The 19257-nt window shown below is 42.3% G+C and overlaps 1 protein-coding gene across 2 annotated transcripts in view; it reads left to right on the forward strand.

Annotated features, from left to right (window-relative positions):
• The window catches only part of FYB2 (FYN binding protein 2), a 159075-nt gene that overhangs the window by 75436 nt on the left and 64382 nt on the right, over positions 1–19257 (forward strand). For both annotated transcript variants that reach the window (XM_051856422.2, XM_008265195.4), the window contains exons 7-9: positions 2503–2534; positions 7058–7154; positions 17466–17622. In XM_051856422.2, coding sequence (XP_051712382.2) covers positions 2503–2534; positions 7058–7154; positions 17466–17622 — 286 coding nt within the window. The remainder of the gene's footprint in view (positions 1–2502; positions 2535–7057; positions 7155–17465; positions 17623–19257) is intronic.

Consider the following 19257-nt stretch of genomic DNA (forward strand, 5'->3'; position numbering starts at 1 on the left):
GCTAGGCGTTTCCAGCTGGGGAACAAACTGGAAGTATCTCATGTGAGAGGCTGCCACATGGCCTTTTGTCGCAGGAGCCTCCGCAAAGCTGGGCTTTGTGCAAGTGTGGGGCAGGGACTGAAGCCGTGGGAGTCTTGGCCCTGGCATCCTCATGGCCCCCTGCCATGGCTCCCTGCCACTTCTCTGTGCGTCTCTGTCCCCATCCCCAGTGCCTTTGCCATTGGCCATATCAGATGGCCTCATCGCAGGCTCAGCTAAAGGAAGGGATGCCCTTCTGCCTTAGTGTTGCCTGGGACTGGACTGGGGGCACATCCAGCTGGGATATCAAGTGACAGTTCAGAACTCTAAGCCCTGGGGCCAAACATGTGAGCAGTTTAAATTTTTCTCAAGATGCACTGATTCCTACTGTGCATGGCGGTGATAAATCAGAGTGAAAACTGGCAGGGACCATGGTCTAACGCTGGTCCTCGTCGCAGGTTGGGTCCCCAGAGGGTGAGTTTCAGAGACTGGGCTTCTTCTGAGAGGGCAGGGAGGTGGGCAGGGCCATCACTCTGATTTCCACCGGGTTCTTCCTTTTCCAGCTTGCCTACCCAGCCCCTCCCTCCTCCAGACCCCTCCTCCAAGAGCCCTCTGTCCCCAGAGGATGCTTTTTTTTTTCTCCTGCACCATATTCAGGCCCAGCCAATGAGCTCTTCCCAGCAGTCACCCTCAGACCCAGTGCTATTCTGAAAAGTTAGCCTACGTGACTCGCCTGAGAGAATTTCAGTCACTCAGTTCCTTGAACAGCCTCTGTTCATGACCGGCAGCAGCCGTGCCAATGCCTGTGCCCTCGTGTTTGGGGGAGATGGGAGGAGCAGGGAGCAGTCTTTCCAGAGAACTGCAGGAAGGCAAGCCCTACCGTCTCCCCATCCCTCCCAGGCAGGTCTCCCTGTCACTGACTGTGGAGGCCCAGGCTCAGGCTAGGACGGCCTCCAGCCCCACCCTCCCCCTCCTCTGTGTCTCCCAGAACCTCAGGAGCATGCTTATTGTGATCAGCTAACTCCCCGTGGACATGTACAGGCAAGTGGAGTGGAAACAGAGTCATGTACTTGTGTCACAGAGATGTCACATGCCCAGAGAGGCCCACTGGTTAAAAGGGGCAGAGAGAGAGGAGGCATGAAACCGTTACTCCCACCCAGAAATAAAGCTTGTATATGACATTTGTTTCTGACCTCACAGCCAGACTAATAGCTGTGTCTAGTATGGAGGTGTTAGCTGGTTTTCTTTGATGTTTTTCCTAATGCAATAAACTCATTTCTGCCTGCTTAAAAAAAAAAAAAGTGTTCTACAAAAGGGAACATAAATGGCTGGATTTTATCCCATTCAAATAAAAAAATTGAAAGTATTTTTGATTTTACATATTTTAATCAGATATGTTTTGTACTCATCTCTATATTTTTAAGCCAAATGAATGGCATCTGACTTATCATTTTCTGATGACTTGGGAAGATTCTTGAATATAAAGGTAGGAGTATACATAGTTCCTGTTCTGAGATACACTTGGCCCTTGGAAAAGGACACATTGTCTTCACAGCAAACCACACAGATCTGTTTTCCGTTATCGTTTTCTCTTTTCTGATGATTATTATTTCTTCCTACTTTCAACATCTTTGTGTCCAGCAATGAATCTTTCTTGCAGTCAAGCACATACTGAGAACCTACTGTGTGCCAGTACTTCTGCAGATGTGGTAGCACTTGCTCCTCAGAATAACTTGTGAGCTGCTGTCACTGCTTCCATTTTACAGGTGATAACATCAAGGCTCAGAGAGGTCACATAACTTGTAATTCTACTGTTGCTGCATCTCGTTTGCTGGACTTAAATGTGAACTCAGAATCAATGAAGGCCTACAGGGACAAGTGTATGAGCTATCACACCTGTAGTTTATGGCAGAATTTTAGATGCTTAGATACTTTGTTTTCTTCAGCATCTTTGGGTGGAGTCCAAATAATGTATCAGGTAGATGGCGACTGAATAAATGGAGGAGTATATTATGATCACTGGGACATAGTTTTAGGGAAGCCAAATCTAGGTTATGGAAGAGCTGAGTTTTGATCAGAGGGTGTGTTCACGACCAGTGGGCAAGGGAGAATTTCCAGCACTACCTGCACACTTGCCCATAGCTGTTGTGCCCCCTGAAACATTGCTCACATGCCACTAATTCATACTTCCTCAGATGATTTGGAAGTTCTTTATTCTACAAATGCATTTCTGGGAGGGTGTGTAGAGAACGATTAGTTTTGCTAAGTCACATGATACATTTCCTTAGACATGTACCATCATTGCAGAAATGACCATCAGCTTCATGAGCAGTAGTTCATAGAAATTCCTGTCGTCAGTGTCGGCCTTTGTTCCATATTGAGATACCGCCCCCCTCAACTTTTAGTCTAGTATCTTATGATATGTAACCAAACAATAGAATCTGATTAAGGATTATGAAAATGATGATTTCTCTTTTCTTTCAGCCTTGGAAGAATGTGCCACATGAGGAACACAGGTGAGTGCCATCTTCAGAAGAAAAAGAATGTTCAACCACTGGCTGTCTGACAGCTGAACTGTTTTTGCTTGATGCACAGTTAAGTTTCCAGTGACTGACTTGGTTCGGTTTCCCCAGCAGCTTGCAGATTGCCTGGTGCAGAGAAAGTGCTCGGTGGCACTGCCCTGTCTTTCTGTCTGGCCTCACTGCAGTCCATACTTCATGCACTCAGGAAGCACTATGTACCTACCACATGCCGGGCATCCTCTGATGACCAGGCATTTGTCCACCAGAAGTGCTGCAGTGGCGATGGGGACCAAGCTATTGCCCCTAGGAGCTCCTGGATTGGTGGGAGAGTCATATGACCAATTAGGCAAACAATAATCATGTGAATCCAAAAGAATTCATAATTTCCAGAATGTACCATGTTGCAAATGTCTCTGCACATTTAAATCATTAATTCTCCCCAAATTAAGGATCTAGCTAGCATTGATCCACCAAGCACCCCCTTTTGTAAGAAGCCTTCCTTGATTTCTCTCCCACCAGAGAAGTAACCAGTCCCTTGCCTGTGGTTTTGCAGTAAGGTACACACACATGTGCACGAATGTCACACTATGTAGCATGTTTGCTAACATGCCAGTTCCTCCCCTACCTCTCTTGCCTGGAGCCCCTTATGGGAAGGGACAGCATTTTGTTCTAGGTGTCCCAGGTAACTCTTGTTCTTCCTGGGTCCAGAGAAGGGCCCTGGAACACAGCAGGCTCCTGCTTGCCTCTTTGGATTCTGCTTTATCTCTTGACCCTGGAGTCATGTTTAAAGAACCAAAGAAAGAAGTTTGGTGAGCCCTGGAGAAGCAAGTATTGGAATTTCCTGGTCAAGGTTAAAAACCATGAAATTCCGAATCATGGGAAATCTGCTGCAGTTGGGTGAATTATTGTTGTCTCCTTGGGTTCCTGCCTGATGCTAAATTCATGATCCTTATAAGTGGCACTATAGTACCTAGTACAGTGCTAGGGAGTTGTGAAAAAATTAACTATTTAGTTGAGTATTCATTGTGCTTGAGATAGAAGTCTCAATCTCCCTTTCTCTCACTCCCTCACCCCTCTCTCTCTGAAACTCTGACTTTCAAAATAAAAAATCTTAAAAAATACTATGTCATCTGTGCAGATCATGTAGACTTTTCTTATGACTCTCCAGACAGTACAGTGTAAGAATGTTTACATAGCATTTACATTGTATTAGGTAGTATAAGTAATCTACAAATGAGTTAGATTCTGGGGCACAAAAATGAACAGTATCCTGCCGTTCACTGCAGATGGAAATGGAAACTGGTTGCTGGGGGTAGGGAAGGTGACTTGCAGGGGAAATGGCCAAATAAATATGAAATTATAGTGTAATATAATCCCTGCTATGGACATTGTGCAAACACAGAGGTGATGCACAAAATCTAGTCTCAGGCCCCAGCAGTGCTTCCTTGAAGAGTGATGCCTGAGCTAAATATTCAAAGAAGCGTGGGTTGGGCCAGGTGAGAATGGTGGAATGTATGTTCCTGGCACATGGAAAAGGATGTGCAGAAAGAGGGAGTGTTAACTAGTAAAGTCCAGGAATCAACACACAGTTGGATATTGCTTGAGCTTAAAGTGTAGTGTGGTAGCAGCAGGAACAAGCTAGGGATGTGTGCAGAGCTGGATCCATAAGGGCCTGAGCTCCTTAATTAATCACTTAGACCAGCTCTATCCAATAGAAACAGAATGCAAACCATATTTATGATTTAAACATTTCTTGTGGTTATACTTTAAAAAGTTAAAAGAAACAGGTAAAATTAATTTTAATAATATATTTTGCTTACATCAATATAGTCACCCCTCAGTGTCCTCAGGGATACCAGGACCCCCAGAGATAACAAAATCCAAGGATGTTCAAGTCCCTTGTGTTATATAAAATGGTGTAGTATATGCGTTGTAATCTCTATGTCTTTGCTTTTACTTAACTCATTTGTAGATTACTTATACTACCTAATACAATGTAAATGCTATGTAAACATTCTTACACTGTACTGTCTGGAGAGTCATAAGAAAAGTCTACATGATCTGCACAGATGACATAGTATTTTTTAAGATTTATTTATTTATTTTGAAGTCAGAGTTTCAGAGAGAGAGGGGTGAGGGAGTGAGAGAAAGGGAGATTGAGACTTTTATCTGCTGATTCACTTCCCAGGTGGCTGCAATGGCCAGAGATAGGCCAGGCCGAAGCCAGGAGCCAGGAGCTTCATTCAGATCTCTCACACGAGTAGCAGGAGCCAAAAACACTTGGGCCATCTTCCCCTGCTTTTCCCAGGCCATTAACAGGAAGCTGGTTTGGAAATGGAGTAGCCAGAACTCAAAACAGCACCCATATGGGATGCTAGCGTCACAGGCAATGACTACCTGCTATGCCACAATGCTGACCCCTATAGATGACATTTTAAAAATTAGTTTTTATTTGCATTGGTTGAATCCATGCACACAAAGCCTAAAGAACACAGGGGGATGACTGTACTTCCAAAGTGTCACCATTTTACATGTAATCAGTCTAAATGACAGATTTTATATCCTTTTACCCCGACAGATATCCAACACCCTGGTATATCTTACACTTCCAACTCAGTGGGTAGAAGACACATTTCAAGTGTTCAGTAGCTACATGTAGCCAATGGCAACTGCCTTAGCATGAATTTCTGTATCCTATAGATCAGAGAGAATGGGAAACAGCTTTAAAATTGAGATAGTTTATCCCTCCCCCACCACCTTGACTGTCCTACAAGTCAGAAAACTAAACTTAATTCAATATTTAAAAATCCCCAAATCCAGACGTGATACCACAAGGAGAAAATTCCATGACCTTGGGTGATGAGTCATAGTCCAAAGTCAGGCACACAGAAAATGTTATGTAAAATACTCTTCAAATTTACTATAGAAGCTATATATGAAACCTAAGTGAGTTTTGTTTAGACTTCTGCTGTCTCCGACAAGGTATCTCATTATGTAAATGCAAATATTTCAAAATTCCAAATCTGGAACACTGTGGTCCTCTGCATTTCGGGTAAAGGAGACTCAACCTACAGCTGTTCATTAAGATACTGCTGTGTAGAATCTACTGGAAAGCAGAGGACAGAAACATTTACAAAGGACATATACATCGATATGGACAGATTCCTGAAGAGAACTAAGAGCAATATAATTATGGAAATGTAAGAACTGAACAATTCTGGTTTATCAGGTGCTTAAAGGACAATAAGGAGTGTGGATCTGTGACAGGCCGTGAACAATGCTAGGTGTTCCACCTTTACATCACGTCTCATTTTCATGGCCACTATAGAGATAGGCATTGTAACGTACATATGAGGAAAGGTGATTTTTATAAAGGTTAATCTTAGGCTTTTAGAAAGAGGAAGGGAGTGCAGAACTCACTACATAGCCCCTGTTCATCACAGAATTACTTTATGGCCCTATTGATGGGCTAGAGTACTTGGACAAATGAGTAAATGAATCAAGCTTCTTAAAACTTTCTGGTTGTCTTTCAGAACAGCACTCCCCCTGAGATGCCCCCTTCCTTCGTGACCACCTCTTCTGATTCCCTTGGAGGACTCCTCTTTCTCAGTCTTCCATATAAATGTGGTAGCTGAAAGACTGTAGGACCATCAAGCTTATTATAATGGCAGAAACAGAAATCCTCACATGCATGTCTGGGTTCCCCAGCATTTCATTCTTGGTCCATGCTTTCGTCATTTTGCTCTGCACCTTAACTCTCTCACATGCTCTTCCCCTGCAGCCTTCATGTCTGTACTGCTCCGTGCAGTCATTCCTTTGATTAGGGAACCCTAGGTATCATCCTGTGATGGACTATTCCTCCCATGGATTACACTGCTGGTGATACCCATGTGAACAAAATAGCTCTGTCTCTATAACTTGATTTTTAGGTGGCTGACAAGACAGAGGAGGAAATAGAGTCAGATCTGTATAGACACAGTAGAATACAACATAGAAGGACAAAGTGTTAAGGGACCAGAGAAGAAATGACTGCTTGTGAGAATCTTTCCTGATTCTCAGGTAAGATGATTTAGACAAATTAAGAAAGGTGTTGTATGAGGGTACTTCAAAAGATCTGTAGAAAAAAGATGGAGTTAAAAGATAAGTGTATTTTGGTGCAAAAGAATTTTGGGGGGCTGGTGTTGTGGCGTAGCAGGTAAAGCAGTCTCCTGCGAGGTGGGCATCCCATATGGACATCAGTTCATGTTCTGGCTGCCCCACTTCTGATCCAGCCAGATTTTATCCTAACAGGCAATGGGGACTTCGGAGATTTTAAGCAAGCATTAACATCTGGATTCAGCTGGAGCAGGCAGAACCTTGGGGAAGCTGTCTATATGATTGATCTGATCCTAGTCCCTTTATCTTAAAAAAGATTATCTGTGTAAATTCATTTTCTCCATTCATTGCATTTAGAATTGAGCATTGCGTTGTCATGTAAATAAGCTTCATTTTCCCCCTGGTATCTCTTTGCATTTCAGCTCTGAATATGACGACAAAGACGTGAAGGGAAAAGAGCCACACGAATTGGAAGCTCAAAAAAATGAAAAAGATCAGCCTTTCAGGCATCCTTTCAAGGTAGTTGTGTTCTAGGTTCCTGGGCAAGCAGTCCAGTTCAGACCTGGAGCAGGATCAGCTCTAGAGGGTGGTTCCTAAAGGTTGAGACCAGCATCTCTGCACAGAGACAAAGTCAGAAGGTAGACCAGGCATCAACAGATGTGACAAAAACCCTGGCACCAGCCCCTGGGTTTCCATTTACTAGCCCAGAAGGACTGCGGCATGGAAGCGGACCAGGGCCTAGAACAGGTTCAAGAAGGCACCCAGGATGCAAAATCAACTCACTGCCAGGTGCCATTTCTCTTAGTCCCTTTTCTGCCACTCTTAAAAAGAAATTCCTAAGACCACATAATTTATAAAGGATAGAAGTTAGGTTACAGTTCTGGGTGCTGGGAAGTCTGAGTGCATAGTGCTGGCATCTGTGAAAGGCCTTCTCGCTGAACCATAACAGGGCAGAAGGCATCATGTGGTGAGGCGGGGCAAGTGAGCCACAGAGGGTCTGCTTTTGTAACAAAGCCACTCTCTCTACACTCATTAATCCAAGATAAATCTGTTCCTGAGGGCAGATTCCATGTGTCCTTGCTGAGGTGCTACCTCCCAGTCCTATTTACATAAATTTGGGGAATAGCTGTTCAATATATGAAATTAGGGGGACCCAAGAAAACCAGAGCTATGTCCCTGTACTCGCATGACCTTGGAGTGAGGGCTTCCTTAAAACCTGTGCCTTAAAACTCTGCTAGACAAGTGACTGTGAACTCCAGCATCCCATCTGTAAGATGAGAACAGTAGCCCCTATCGGACTCTATCCCAAGTGTATCTTGTTTGTGGTAAGAAGAAATAGGGTGAGTGAAAGCACTTTGGTTACCATCAGCTACCACAAGAACAAAAAGCATTGTTGCTGCTTTAATTAACATCAAACCTTGTGAACGGATGTGTATATATCCACGTCCAATGGGCATTGCCCCCTTCAAAGTAGTTAGTGTGGTGGGAGGCTTATGCAGTAGATACCTCCAGGGTTACCACCAATGCTCCACAGAGTCTGGATATTTGTTTGAGATGTGCCTATCTTTTACTATCAAATTGTACCAGTGCCATCTACTGGGCTGGGTAAATCAAATAGCAGTGGTGGCAGCATGGGCCTGAGTGGTGGTGTAAGCCCAGAGACCAGCTGGGCCAGCGTGGAGGTTTACAGAGTATCAGGAAGTAGTGCAATTCAAAGTCTGGAGTATGTCACTCTTTAAGAAAGACAGGGTCCAGAGCCGGGGAGCAGCACTGGTGTTAAGGCCAGGAGACTGGGGCAATGTCCTTCGTAAGTGCTGATGGAGATCAGGAGGTGTTGATCAGGACATCCGAGAAAGGGAAGAAAGAAACATGACCAAGCATAGTGACCATGAAGAAGCAGGTGTCGGCTCTGTTCCAGTGGTAACTCCGTGTCAGGAGCAGGCACGGGGTCAGGCCCCCATCTAACATCTCCTCTCTTTGATTGCTGCAGGTTTGTGATTATGAAACTGTTGAAAGTTGCTTGACACATGTTAGGTGAATGATGTGGGTGGTCTAGCCAGGCAGTATTCTTTGAGGTAAAACATAAATGATAAATCTGTAGATACCTGATGCATTGTTATTTTTTTTTATCTTTTATTTAATGAATATAAATTTCCAAAGTACGACTCATGGGTTACAATGGCTTCCCCCCCATATCGTCCCTCCCACCCACAACCCTCCCCTTTCCCACTCCCTCTCCCCTTCCATTCACATCAAGATTCATTTTCGATTATCTTAATATACAGAAGATCAGCTTAGTATACCTTAAGTAAGGATTTCAACAGTTTGTTCCCACACAGAAACATAAAGTGAAAAATAATAGATGATTTTTTTTAAATGATGATGAAATCAGATCAGACCTATTGTCATGTTTAATCCCAGTGAGAGTCAAGTTGGGAATTGATAATTTCTTCTTCTTCTTCTTCTTTTTTTTTTTACAGAAGATCAGTTTAGTGTACATTAAGTAAAGATTTCAACAGTTTGCACCCCCATAGAAACACAAAGTGAAATATACTGTTTGCGTACTCGTTATAGCATTAAGCCTCAGTGTACAGCACATTTAGGACAGAGATCCTACATGAGGAGCAAGTACACAGTGACTCCTGTTGTTGACTTTACAAATTGACACTCCTGTTTATGGCATCAGTAATCTCCCTATGCACCAGTCATGAGTTTCCAAGGCTATGGAAGCCCCTTGAGTTCTCCGACTCTTATCTTGTTTAGACAAGGTCATAGTCAAAGTGGAGGTTCTCTCCTCCCTTCAGAGAAAGGCACCTCCCTCTTTGAAGACCTGTTCTTTCCACTGGGATCTCACTCACAGAGATCTTTTTGCCAGAGTGTCTTGGCTTTCCATGCCTGAAATACTCTCATGGGCTTTTCAGCCAGATCCGAATGCCTTTAGGGCTGATTCTGAGGCCAGAGTGCTATTTAGGACATCTGCCATTCTATGAGTCTGCTGAGTATCTCACTTCCCATGTTGGATCACTCTCCCCTTTATTTATTCTATCGGTTAGTGTTAGCAGGTACTAGACTTGTTTATGTGCTCCCTTTGACTCTTAGTCCTTTCATTATGATCAATTGTGAACTGAAATTGATCACTTGGAATAGTGAGATGGCGTTGGCACATGCCACCTTGATGGGATTGAACTGGAATCCCCTGGTATGTTTCCAACTCTACCAATTGGGGCAAGTCAGCCCGAGCATGCCCCAAATTATACCTCTCTTCCCTCTCTTATTCCCACTCTTATGTTTAACAGGGATCACATTTCAGTTAATTTTTGACACTTAAGAATAACTGTGTGATAATTACAGAATTAAACCAGTCATATTAAGTAGAACAGACAAAAAAAATACTAAGAGGGATAATGTATTAAATTGTCCATTAGCAGTCAGGGCTACGCTGATCAAGTCACCATTTCTCATAGTGTCCATTTCACTTCAGGAGGTTTCCTTTTTGGTGTTCAGTCAGTTGTCACCGATCAGGGAGAACATATGGTATTTGTCCCTTTGGGACTGGCTTACTTCACTCAGCATGATGTGTTCCAGATTCCTCCATTTTGTTGCAAATGACTGGATTTCGTTGTTTCTTACTGCGGTATAGTATTCTAAAGAATACATATCCCATAATTTCTTTATCCAGTCTACCGTTGATGGTCATTTAGGTTGGTTCCAGGTCTTGGCTATTGTGAATTGTGCTGCAATAAACATTAGGGTGCAGACCGCTTTTTTGTTTGTCAATTTAAACTCCTTTGGGTAAATTCCAAGGAGTGGGATGGCTGGGTCAAACGGTAGGGTTATCTTCAGGTTTCTGAGGAATCTCCAGACTGATTTCCATAGTGGCTTGACCAGTTTGCATTCCCACCAACAGTGGGTTAGTGTCCCTTTTTCCCCACATCCTCGCCAGCATCTGTTGTTGGTAGATTTCTGTATGTGAGCCATTCTAACCGGGGTGAGGTGAAACCTCATTGTGCTTTTGATTTGCATTTCCCTGATTGCTAGTGACCTTGAACATTTTTTCATGTGCCTGTTGGCCATTTGGATTTCCTCTTTTGAAAAATGTCTATTGAAGTCCTTGGCCCATCTCTTAAGTGGGTTGTTGGTTTTGTTTTTGTGGAGTTTCTTGATCTCTTTGTAGATTCTGGTTATTAACCCTTTATCTGTTGCATAGTTTGCAAATATTTTTTCCCATTCTGTCGGTTGTCTCTTCACTCTCTTGACTGTTTCTTTTGCAGTACAGAAACTTCTCAATTTGATGCGATCCCAATAGTTGATTTTGGCTTTGACTGCCTGTGCCTCCCGGGTCTTTTCCAGAAATTCTTTGCCTGTGCCAATATCTTGAAGGGTTTCTCCAATGTTCTCTAATAGCTTAATGGTGTCAGGACGTAGATTTAGGTCTTTAATCCACGTTGAGTGGATTTTTGTGTAAGGTGTAAGGTAGGGGTCTTGCTTCATGCTTCTGCACGTGGAAATCCAGTTTTCCTGGCACCATTTATTGAATAGACTGTCCTTGCTCCAGGAATTAGTTTTAGATCCTTGATCAAATATAAGTTGGCTGTAGATGTTTGGATTGATTTCTGGTGTTTCAATTCTGTTCCATTGGTCTATCCATCTGTTTCTGTACCAGTACCATGCTGTTTTGATTACAACTGCCTTGTAGTATGTCCTGAAATCTGGTATTGTGATGCCTCCGGCTTTGTTTTTGTTGTACAAGATTGCTTTAGCTATTCGAGGTCTCTTGTGCCTCCATATGAATTTCAGCATCATTTTTTCTAGATCTGCGAAGAATGTCTTTGGTATCTTGATTGGGATTGCATTGAATCTATAAATTGCTTTTGGGAGAATGGACATTTTGATGATATTGATTCTTCCAATCCATGAGCATGGAAGATTTTTCCATTTCTTGGTATCCTCTTCTATTTCTTTCTTTAAGGTTTTGTAATTCTCATCGTAGAGATCTTTAACGTCCTTGGTTAAGTTTATTCCAAGGTATTTGATTGTTTTTGTAGCTATTGTGAATAGGATTGATCTTAGCAGTTCTTTCTCAGTCATGGCATTGCTTGTGTATACAAAGGCTGTTGATTTTTGTGCATTGATTTTATATCCTGCCACTTTGCCAAACTCCTCTATGAGTTCCAATAGTCTCTTAGTAGAGTTCTTTGGATCCTCTAAGTACAGAATCATATCGTCTGCAAAGAGGGATAGTTTGACTTCTTCCTTCTTGATTTGTATTCCTTTGATTTCTTTTTCTTGTCTGATGGCTCTGGCTAAAACTTCCAGAACTATGTTAAATAGCAGTGGTGAGAGTGGGCATCCCTGCCTGGTACCAGATCTCAGTGGAAATGCTTCCAACTTTTCCCCATTCAGTAGGATGCTGGCTGTGGGTTTTTTATAAATTGCTTTGATTATATTGAGGAATGTTCCTTCTATACCCAATTTGCTTAGAGTTTTCATCATGAACGGGTGTTGAATTTTATCAAATGCTTTCTCTGCATCAATTGAGATAATCATATGTTTTTTCTTTTGCAGTCTGTTAATGTGGTGAATCACATTGATTGATTTGTGAATGTTGAACCATCCCTGCATACCAGGGATGAATCCCACTTGGTCTGGGTGGATGATTTTCCTGATGTGTTGTTGTACTCTATTGGCCAGAATTTTATTGAGGATTTTTGCGTCTATGTTCATCAGGGATATTGGTCTGTAATTTTCTTTCAGTGCTGCATCTTTCTCTGGCTTAGGGATTAAGGTGATGCTCGCTTCACAGAAAGAATTTGGGAGGTCTCCCTCTTTTTCGATTGTTCTGAATAGTTTGAAAAGAATTGGAGTTAGTTCTTCTTTAAATGTCTGGTAGAATTCAGCAGTGAATCCATCTGGTCCTGGGCTTTTCTTTGTTGGGAGGGCCTTTATTACTGTTTCAATTTCTGTTTCAGTTATGGGTCTATTTAGGTTTTCTATGTCTTCATGGTTCAATTTAGGTAGGTTGCATGTGTCCAGGAATCTATCCATTTCTGATAGGTTTTCCTGTTTGCTGGCATACAGGTCCTTGTAGTAATTTCTGATGATTCTTTTTATTTCTGTGGTGTCTGTTGTTACGTTTCCTTTTTCATCTCTGATTTTATTGATTTGGGTCTTTTCTCTTCTTTTTTTAGTTAGTTGGGCCAATGGGGTGTCAATTTTGTTTATTTTTTCAAAAAACCAGCTTCTCGCTTGGCTGATTTTTTGTAATGTTTTTTTGGATTGAATCCTGTTAATTTCTTCTCTGGTTTTAATTATTTCTCTTCTCCTACTAGATTTGGGTTTGGTTTGCTGCAGTTTTTCTAGGTCCTTGAGGTGCGCTGAAAGCTCATTTATTTGGTACCTTTCCAATTTCTTGATATAGGCACCTATTGCTATAAATTTGCCTCTCAATACTGCTTTTGCTGTATCCCATAAGTTTTGATATGTTGTGTTGTTGTCTTCATTTACTTCCAGAAAGCTTTTGATTTCTCTTTTGATTTCTTGAATGACCCAGTGTTCATTCAGGAGCATGTTGTTCAGTCTCCATGTGTTTGCATACTTTCTGGGGTTTCCTGAGTTGCTAATTTCCAGCTTCATTCCGCTGTGGTCTGAGAAGCTGCATGGTATGATTCTAATTCTTTTAAATTTGCTGAGACTTGCTTTATGGCCTAGTATGTGATCAATCCTAGAGAAGGTTCCATGCACTGCTGAGAAGAATGTGAAGTCTGTAGATGTAGGGTTGAAAGTTCTATAGATATCTGTTAGATCCATTTGGGCAATAGTGTCAATTAAATCTGCTGTTTCCTTGTTGATCTTCTGTCCGGATGATCTGTCTATTTCTGAGAGTGGAGTATTGAAGTCCCCCAGTACTATTGTATTGGAATCTAAATCTCCCTTTAAGTCCCTTAACATATCTTTTAAATAGACCGGTGCCCTGTAATTAGGTGCATATACATTTATAATAGTTACATCTTCCTGTTGAATTGAACCCTTAATCATTATATAGTGTCCCTCTTTGTCTCTCTTAACAGTTTTTGTATTAAAGTTTATTTTGTCTGATATTAATATGGCTACACCTGCTTTTTTTTGGTTTCTGTTGGCATGGAATAGCTTTTTCCAACCTTTCACTTTCAGTCTGCATGCCTCTTTGTTAGAGAGATGTGTTTCTTGTAGGCAACAAATAGTTGGGTTGTGTTCTGTGAGCCAGTCAGCCAAACGGTGTCTTTTAACTGAAGAATTCAGACCATTAATGTTCAATGTGACTATTGATACGTAGTGACTTTGCCCTGCCATTTTCCCGGAAATATTTTCTAGTATATGCTTTGAGTTTCCCATGCTCTTTTACTGGTAGGTGTTCTTCCTTTCCCTTCTTTCATATTGATGGCCGTGTTTCTGTGTTTCTGAGTGTAGCACATCTTTAAGTATCTTTTGCAGGGCCAGACGAGTGGCCACAAAGTCTTTCAATTTCTGTTTGCTATGAAAGGTCTTTATTTCACCTTCATTCACAAATGAGAGCTTGGCAGGATATAATATTCTGGGCTGGCAATTTTTCTCTCTTAGCACCTGTGCTATGTCTCGCCATTCCCTGCTAGCCTGTAGTGTTTCTGATGAGAAGTCTGCTGTGAGTCTGATTGGAGATCCTCTGAGAGTAATCTGACGTTTCTCTCTTGCACATTTTAGGATCTTTTCTTTATGTTTCACTGTGGTAAGTTTAATTACCACGTGTCGTGGTGAGGATCTCTTTTGGTCATGTTTATTGGGGGTTCTATGAGCTTCCTGTACTAGGATATCTCTGTCCTTCTCCAAACCTGGAAAGTTCTCTGCTAGTATCTCACTAAAAAGGCCTTCCAATCCTTTCTCTCTCTCCATGCCTTCAGGAACTCCTAGAACTCGAATGTTGGTTTTTTTAATAGTATCCTGAAGATTCCCAACAATATTTTTTAGATTTCTAATTTCCTCTTCTTTTCTTTGGTTTGACTGTATGTTTTCCTGTGCTCTATCTTCTAAGTCCGATATTCTCTCTTCTGCTTCACCCATTCTGTTTTTAAGGCTTTCTAATGTGTTTGTCATTTGATCTATTGAGCTCTTCATTTCATTTTGATTTCTCTTCACTATAACACTTTCCTGTTCTACTAGTTTCTGAGTTTCATTTTGACTCTTCCTTAAAATTTCATTTTCACGAGAGAGATTTTCAATCTTGTCCATTAAGGATTTCTGTAGTTCAAGGATTTGCTTTTGAAAACTTCTAAATGTTCTTATCATAAATTTTTTGAAATCCGTATCTTGCATTTCTTCTATCTCATCATCTTCATACTCTTGGCTTGGGGTGTTTTGCTTATTTGGAGGCATCATAGTGTCATCGTTGATCTTGCTCCCTCTATTTCTGTGTTTGTTACTTGGCATAGTTAATTCTTCTTGCGTCACTGTGCGTTTTTTTTTCTTTCTTTTTTTTTTTTATACTGTGTCCGTGTTAAGTGGACTGCCTGCTGTTGGAGGAGCCTTGGAGGCTTGAGATGGGTGCGGCCTGAGAGCTCTGCCTGGTTCTTCCTGGTTAAGGGTGTGCAAAGGTGACACCCTCAGGTTATGCGTGGTAAATCTCTCTCTTTTTATTTATTTATTTATTTTATTTATTCAGGGGGTAAGTAACACTGCAGGGCAGGGCTGTGCAGAATTGATGGTATTTAGCTTCCAGTCTTTGGCTCCTCTGGACTCCCACTGGGTTGCCTAGGCTACTGAATTGTAGTGACTCAGTTCCTTAGCTCTCCCCCATTGATATGTAAATCCAGAGAGGAGGCCTGCTCTTTGTCTCTTGGGAATTCTTCAAGCCTTGCAGCCTTGTAACCTTTGCAAGGTTAGGGGGAAGAGAAACCCCGAAGCTTTTTTTTTTCCTTCTTTCCGGTAGTGAGTTTGCTGCACTTTCCGGCCCCCCTCTAGATTCTGACCCCCGTTTCCCCACCAATGTCTCGGGTTATTGAGCTCACCTCCCCTTCCAGCGCCGATGTGTGGACTCAGAGCCCTGAGCGTCCCAAGTCTCCCCGCTGCTGTCTGTGTGGCATGCACTCCCCTTCGAGCACTGGCGTGCAGACCCTGGGGCTTCCGCGGCTCGGTCCCGCGACTTGGCTTCCGCGCGGTGGGCGACCTTGTTCTGCCAGTAGGTCCTCCGATTCACGGCTACTCCATCCAGAAGGGTTTCCCCTGCAATATTTTCCTGGTTCTTTTTTCTGCGGCTATCGTAACTCCCCTTTTATTAAACTAAATTTTCCCGGACTATCGGTGCGCGCCCTCACTATTCCGCCATCTTGGCTCCGCCCCCTGATGCATTGTTATTTAAACTAACTTAGAGAATACTCTCGTGGGCAGCTCTAAGAATCGGGCACTGCTTCATTAGGGGCTGAGTTAAAGGATGGCAGTCGCTGTATTTGTGGAAAACATTGACTTCATTGCTCACTCATCATCTTTCCCTGTTGCAAAAGCTACATTCTTGGCCATATGACGTACACAAATGCCCCTCTTTTTCTCTGCACAGTTTGTCCAAGAACTTACCGAAGACTCAGGCTGTTCCCTGCTCTGTATCTAGTAGTTACGCTGGCTTTTCCCAAGTACTTTCACATGTGTTACGGTCAGCTCTCACGTCCACTTAGCCACGATGGAAGGAACAGCAACCTGTCTCCCTTTCATTTCACAATTAGGAAATATTTAGATGGCCCAAATGGTTCTAATTCTTCTCTTCCCACTATCGCTTCAATAGCGCTGTCAATATGTCTACATGTCTCTGAAATGTCAGTCTGATCGGGTTTCTCCTCTGCTCGGTTTCCCAGGATTAAGATGTAAAGCCCAAACTCTTTGCTTTGCATGCAGGACCCCTCATAATGCAGCTCCATTCTGTCTTGCCAGCTTCAGTCTCTAATCTTTCTTCCTCTTTTCCTTAAGCGTCTCCCTCAGCAACATCCTCCATGCTACCTTAAAAGGATTTTAACACCTCTCCAACCACCCCATGCCTTTGCTCCGATGTTCCTTTATCACCCATATCAATGTCTCTCTTCATTTTAGAAAGTGTAGTTTCATGAAGCCTGCTTTCTGAAGTCTCCCCTAACCTTGAGTTGTAGCCAGGAGTACTGACTTACCCATCTTCTCTGTTTCTAAGACAATGTGAACACCACTGCTATAAATACCACTACTCACACTATTCCCCAATCAACTGTGTGCCTTGTTTTCACCATCATTCTGTACACTGCATGTCTACTTCCAGAATGCAGACTGTCTCACCTTCAGTGTTTCACAAGTGCTGGATGGAAAGGGAATAGGAATGTGGTGGGTACAAAGACGGAATGTCAGTCCACAGGAAGATGAGGAGAAAGGAATACCCAGCATCCCTTAGTGATTAAGAGCACAGGGCTCTGGGATCAAGTCCTGACTTGATAGAGAACTAAATATGCAACCAGAGACCAGTGATTTAACCTCAGTAAATTCCTCATCAAGAAGACTGATGATATTTTCTTCGGAGAGGGGGTGGCATGTTGATTAAGGGAGACAGAATATATAAACGGTTCACTCTGAGTTGGTACTGTGTCATAGCTTGTCTCCTGTGGACCTGTCTCTGTGCTGGGCACTCACTGCTGCTTCGGGGTAAATGAAGGGCATGATGTGTGCCCACAAAAAACAGTCTAGTAAAGCAGCATTAAATAAGAAATGATGCTTGGCCACAAGGAATGAAGGGAGGAAGAGCACAGATAATCAAAGAGCTAACTGGAGAGGTGGGAGCACTGCTGGACACTTCCTGTCATGTATGCTTAGGTAGATGCCTTTGAAGAAACACCTGGAAAAATGATGATCGGAATCCATGGAGACAGAAGCAGCATGCTGGCTGGGCAGCAGGAAGCTGTGACTGATGTCAACCAGATGAAAGCCTGCTCTGGGGGCCCAAAGCTACCTGGTTACTCCCTAGGCTATGGTAAGTCGCATTCTCCCTTATCCTCTTCACCATTACCAAAGATAAGTGTGGCTAAGGTCTTAATTGATTTTATAAATGCTTATATTTATTGAACATTTACTATGTACCAAGTAATTTGCCAAAGTGAGGCAGTTATGCAAGGGTTGGAAGTTCTGGATTTAGAAGCAGAAGATCTGAGTTCAAATCGAGGCTCTAAAGTTAGCTTTGTGGTAAGTAACTTCATATTCCTGCAGCTCAATTTCTTCCCTTATAAAGATGGATCATAATACAGATTGCACAGAGGTTTTATGAGGACCAAATCTGAAGTACATCATATGATAAGTGCTCAGTTAATGTTTATTCTTTCCTTTTTCTATCTGCTGGGTCCTGTTGCCATTGACACACTGATGATACAGTATGGTATGGTATGGTATCATTTGCTAATGTGATGTAGATTGCATTTTACTTGGGTGTTAGTCAAGACTCTTAATTGCAAACAATACTATTTGAATCGTAAGTTGTTCAAAAAACAAGAAAGGGTCACTGGTATAAAGGAAGGATCCAGGGACACAAACAGTATCCCAAAAACTCAGTATCACGTTCGCAATGCCTGGATTTGTTCCCCTCTGGGAGCAACTTTTACCCTTGCAGAGGTAGGATGGAACCCAACAGTGATAGGTCTACAGCCTATCCTCTGATAAATCTCATAGGAGGATTAGCATTTTTTTTACCTTCCCCAAAAGTTATAAGAAAAGACAATATCTAAGTCTTATTGGCCTTGGTTGGGTCACATACTACCCTTGAACCAATCATTGAGGATAAGGGATATGATGCTCTCATTGACCCAATCTATATCATAATCTCATCCCTGGAGCTGAGGCTAGAATCAGTTCTACCAAAACTATGTGCCATAAGATGGAAGGATTCCCCAAGGAAAAGAAGAGAGCTATTACCAGGAAAAAAATGTGGATATGGATAGAGAAAGCAGATGTCCATTGCTGCCCGCTAATGTGTTACAGAATTATGAAAAAATACTCAGTGATCATAAGATGGACTCAAGGCCCCTTAAAGTCTCCATCTTTTTGTTTTGTTTTATTTTTTGTTTTTTTTTAAGCTTTTATTTAATGAATGCAATTTTCATAGGTATAACTTTAGGAATATAGTGGTTTTTCCCCCATACCTACCCTCCCACTCCTGTCCCACCTCCTATTCCCTCTCCCATCACATCCCATTCTTCATTAAGATTCATTTTTAATTAACTTTATATACAGAAGACCAACTTCATCTTAGTTGGCCTTGCTTGTGCTACACACTTCTCTCCCTGTAAATTCTCTGTTCTGTCTTTGGTTACTGACAGTGTCATGTGCTTCCATGCCCCTGTGGTGTTTCGTGGTCTTGTCCCTCTATCTGGAATGCCTTTATGCTTCCTCTCTACTTGTTGCTGTCCTATTCATCCTGCAAGATCTATCCCCAAAGAGGCCTCCCTTACCTTCTTCCTACCTAGATTTCTCTTTATCACTTTGCAGGGGTCATAAATCCTCATGTCTTTGTTTCCATGACACTTAAACAGCAAGAGAATGAATGTGTTTCAAGATTATAATTTGGAATCAGAGATTTCAGGGACCCAGGACCACCACACACTATTCCTGCAACCTT

The sequence above is a fragment of the Oryctolagus cuniculus genome, chromosome 7 (assembly GCF_964237555.1).
Source record: "Oryctolagus cuniculus chromosome 7, mOryCun1.1, whole genome shotgun sequence".
Taxonomy (NCBI): Eukaryota; Metazoa; Chordata; class Mammalia; order Lagomorpha; family Leporidae; genus Oryctolagus; species Oryctolagus cuniculus.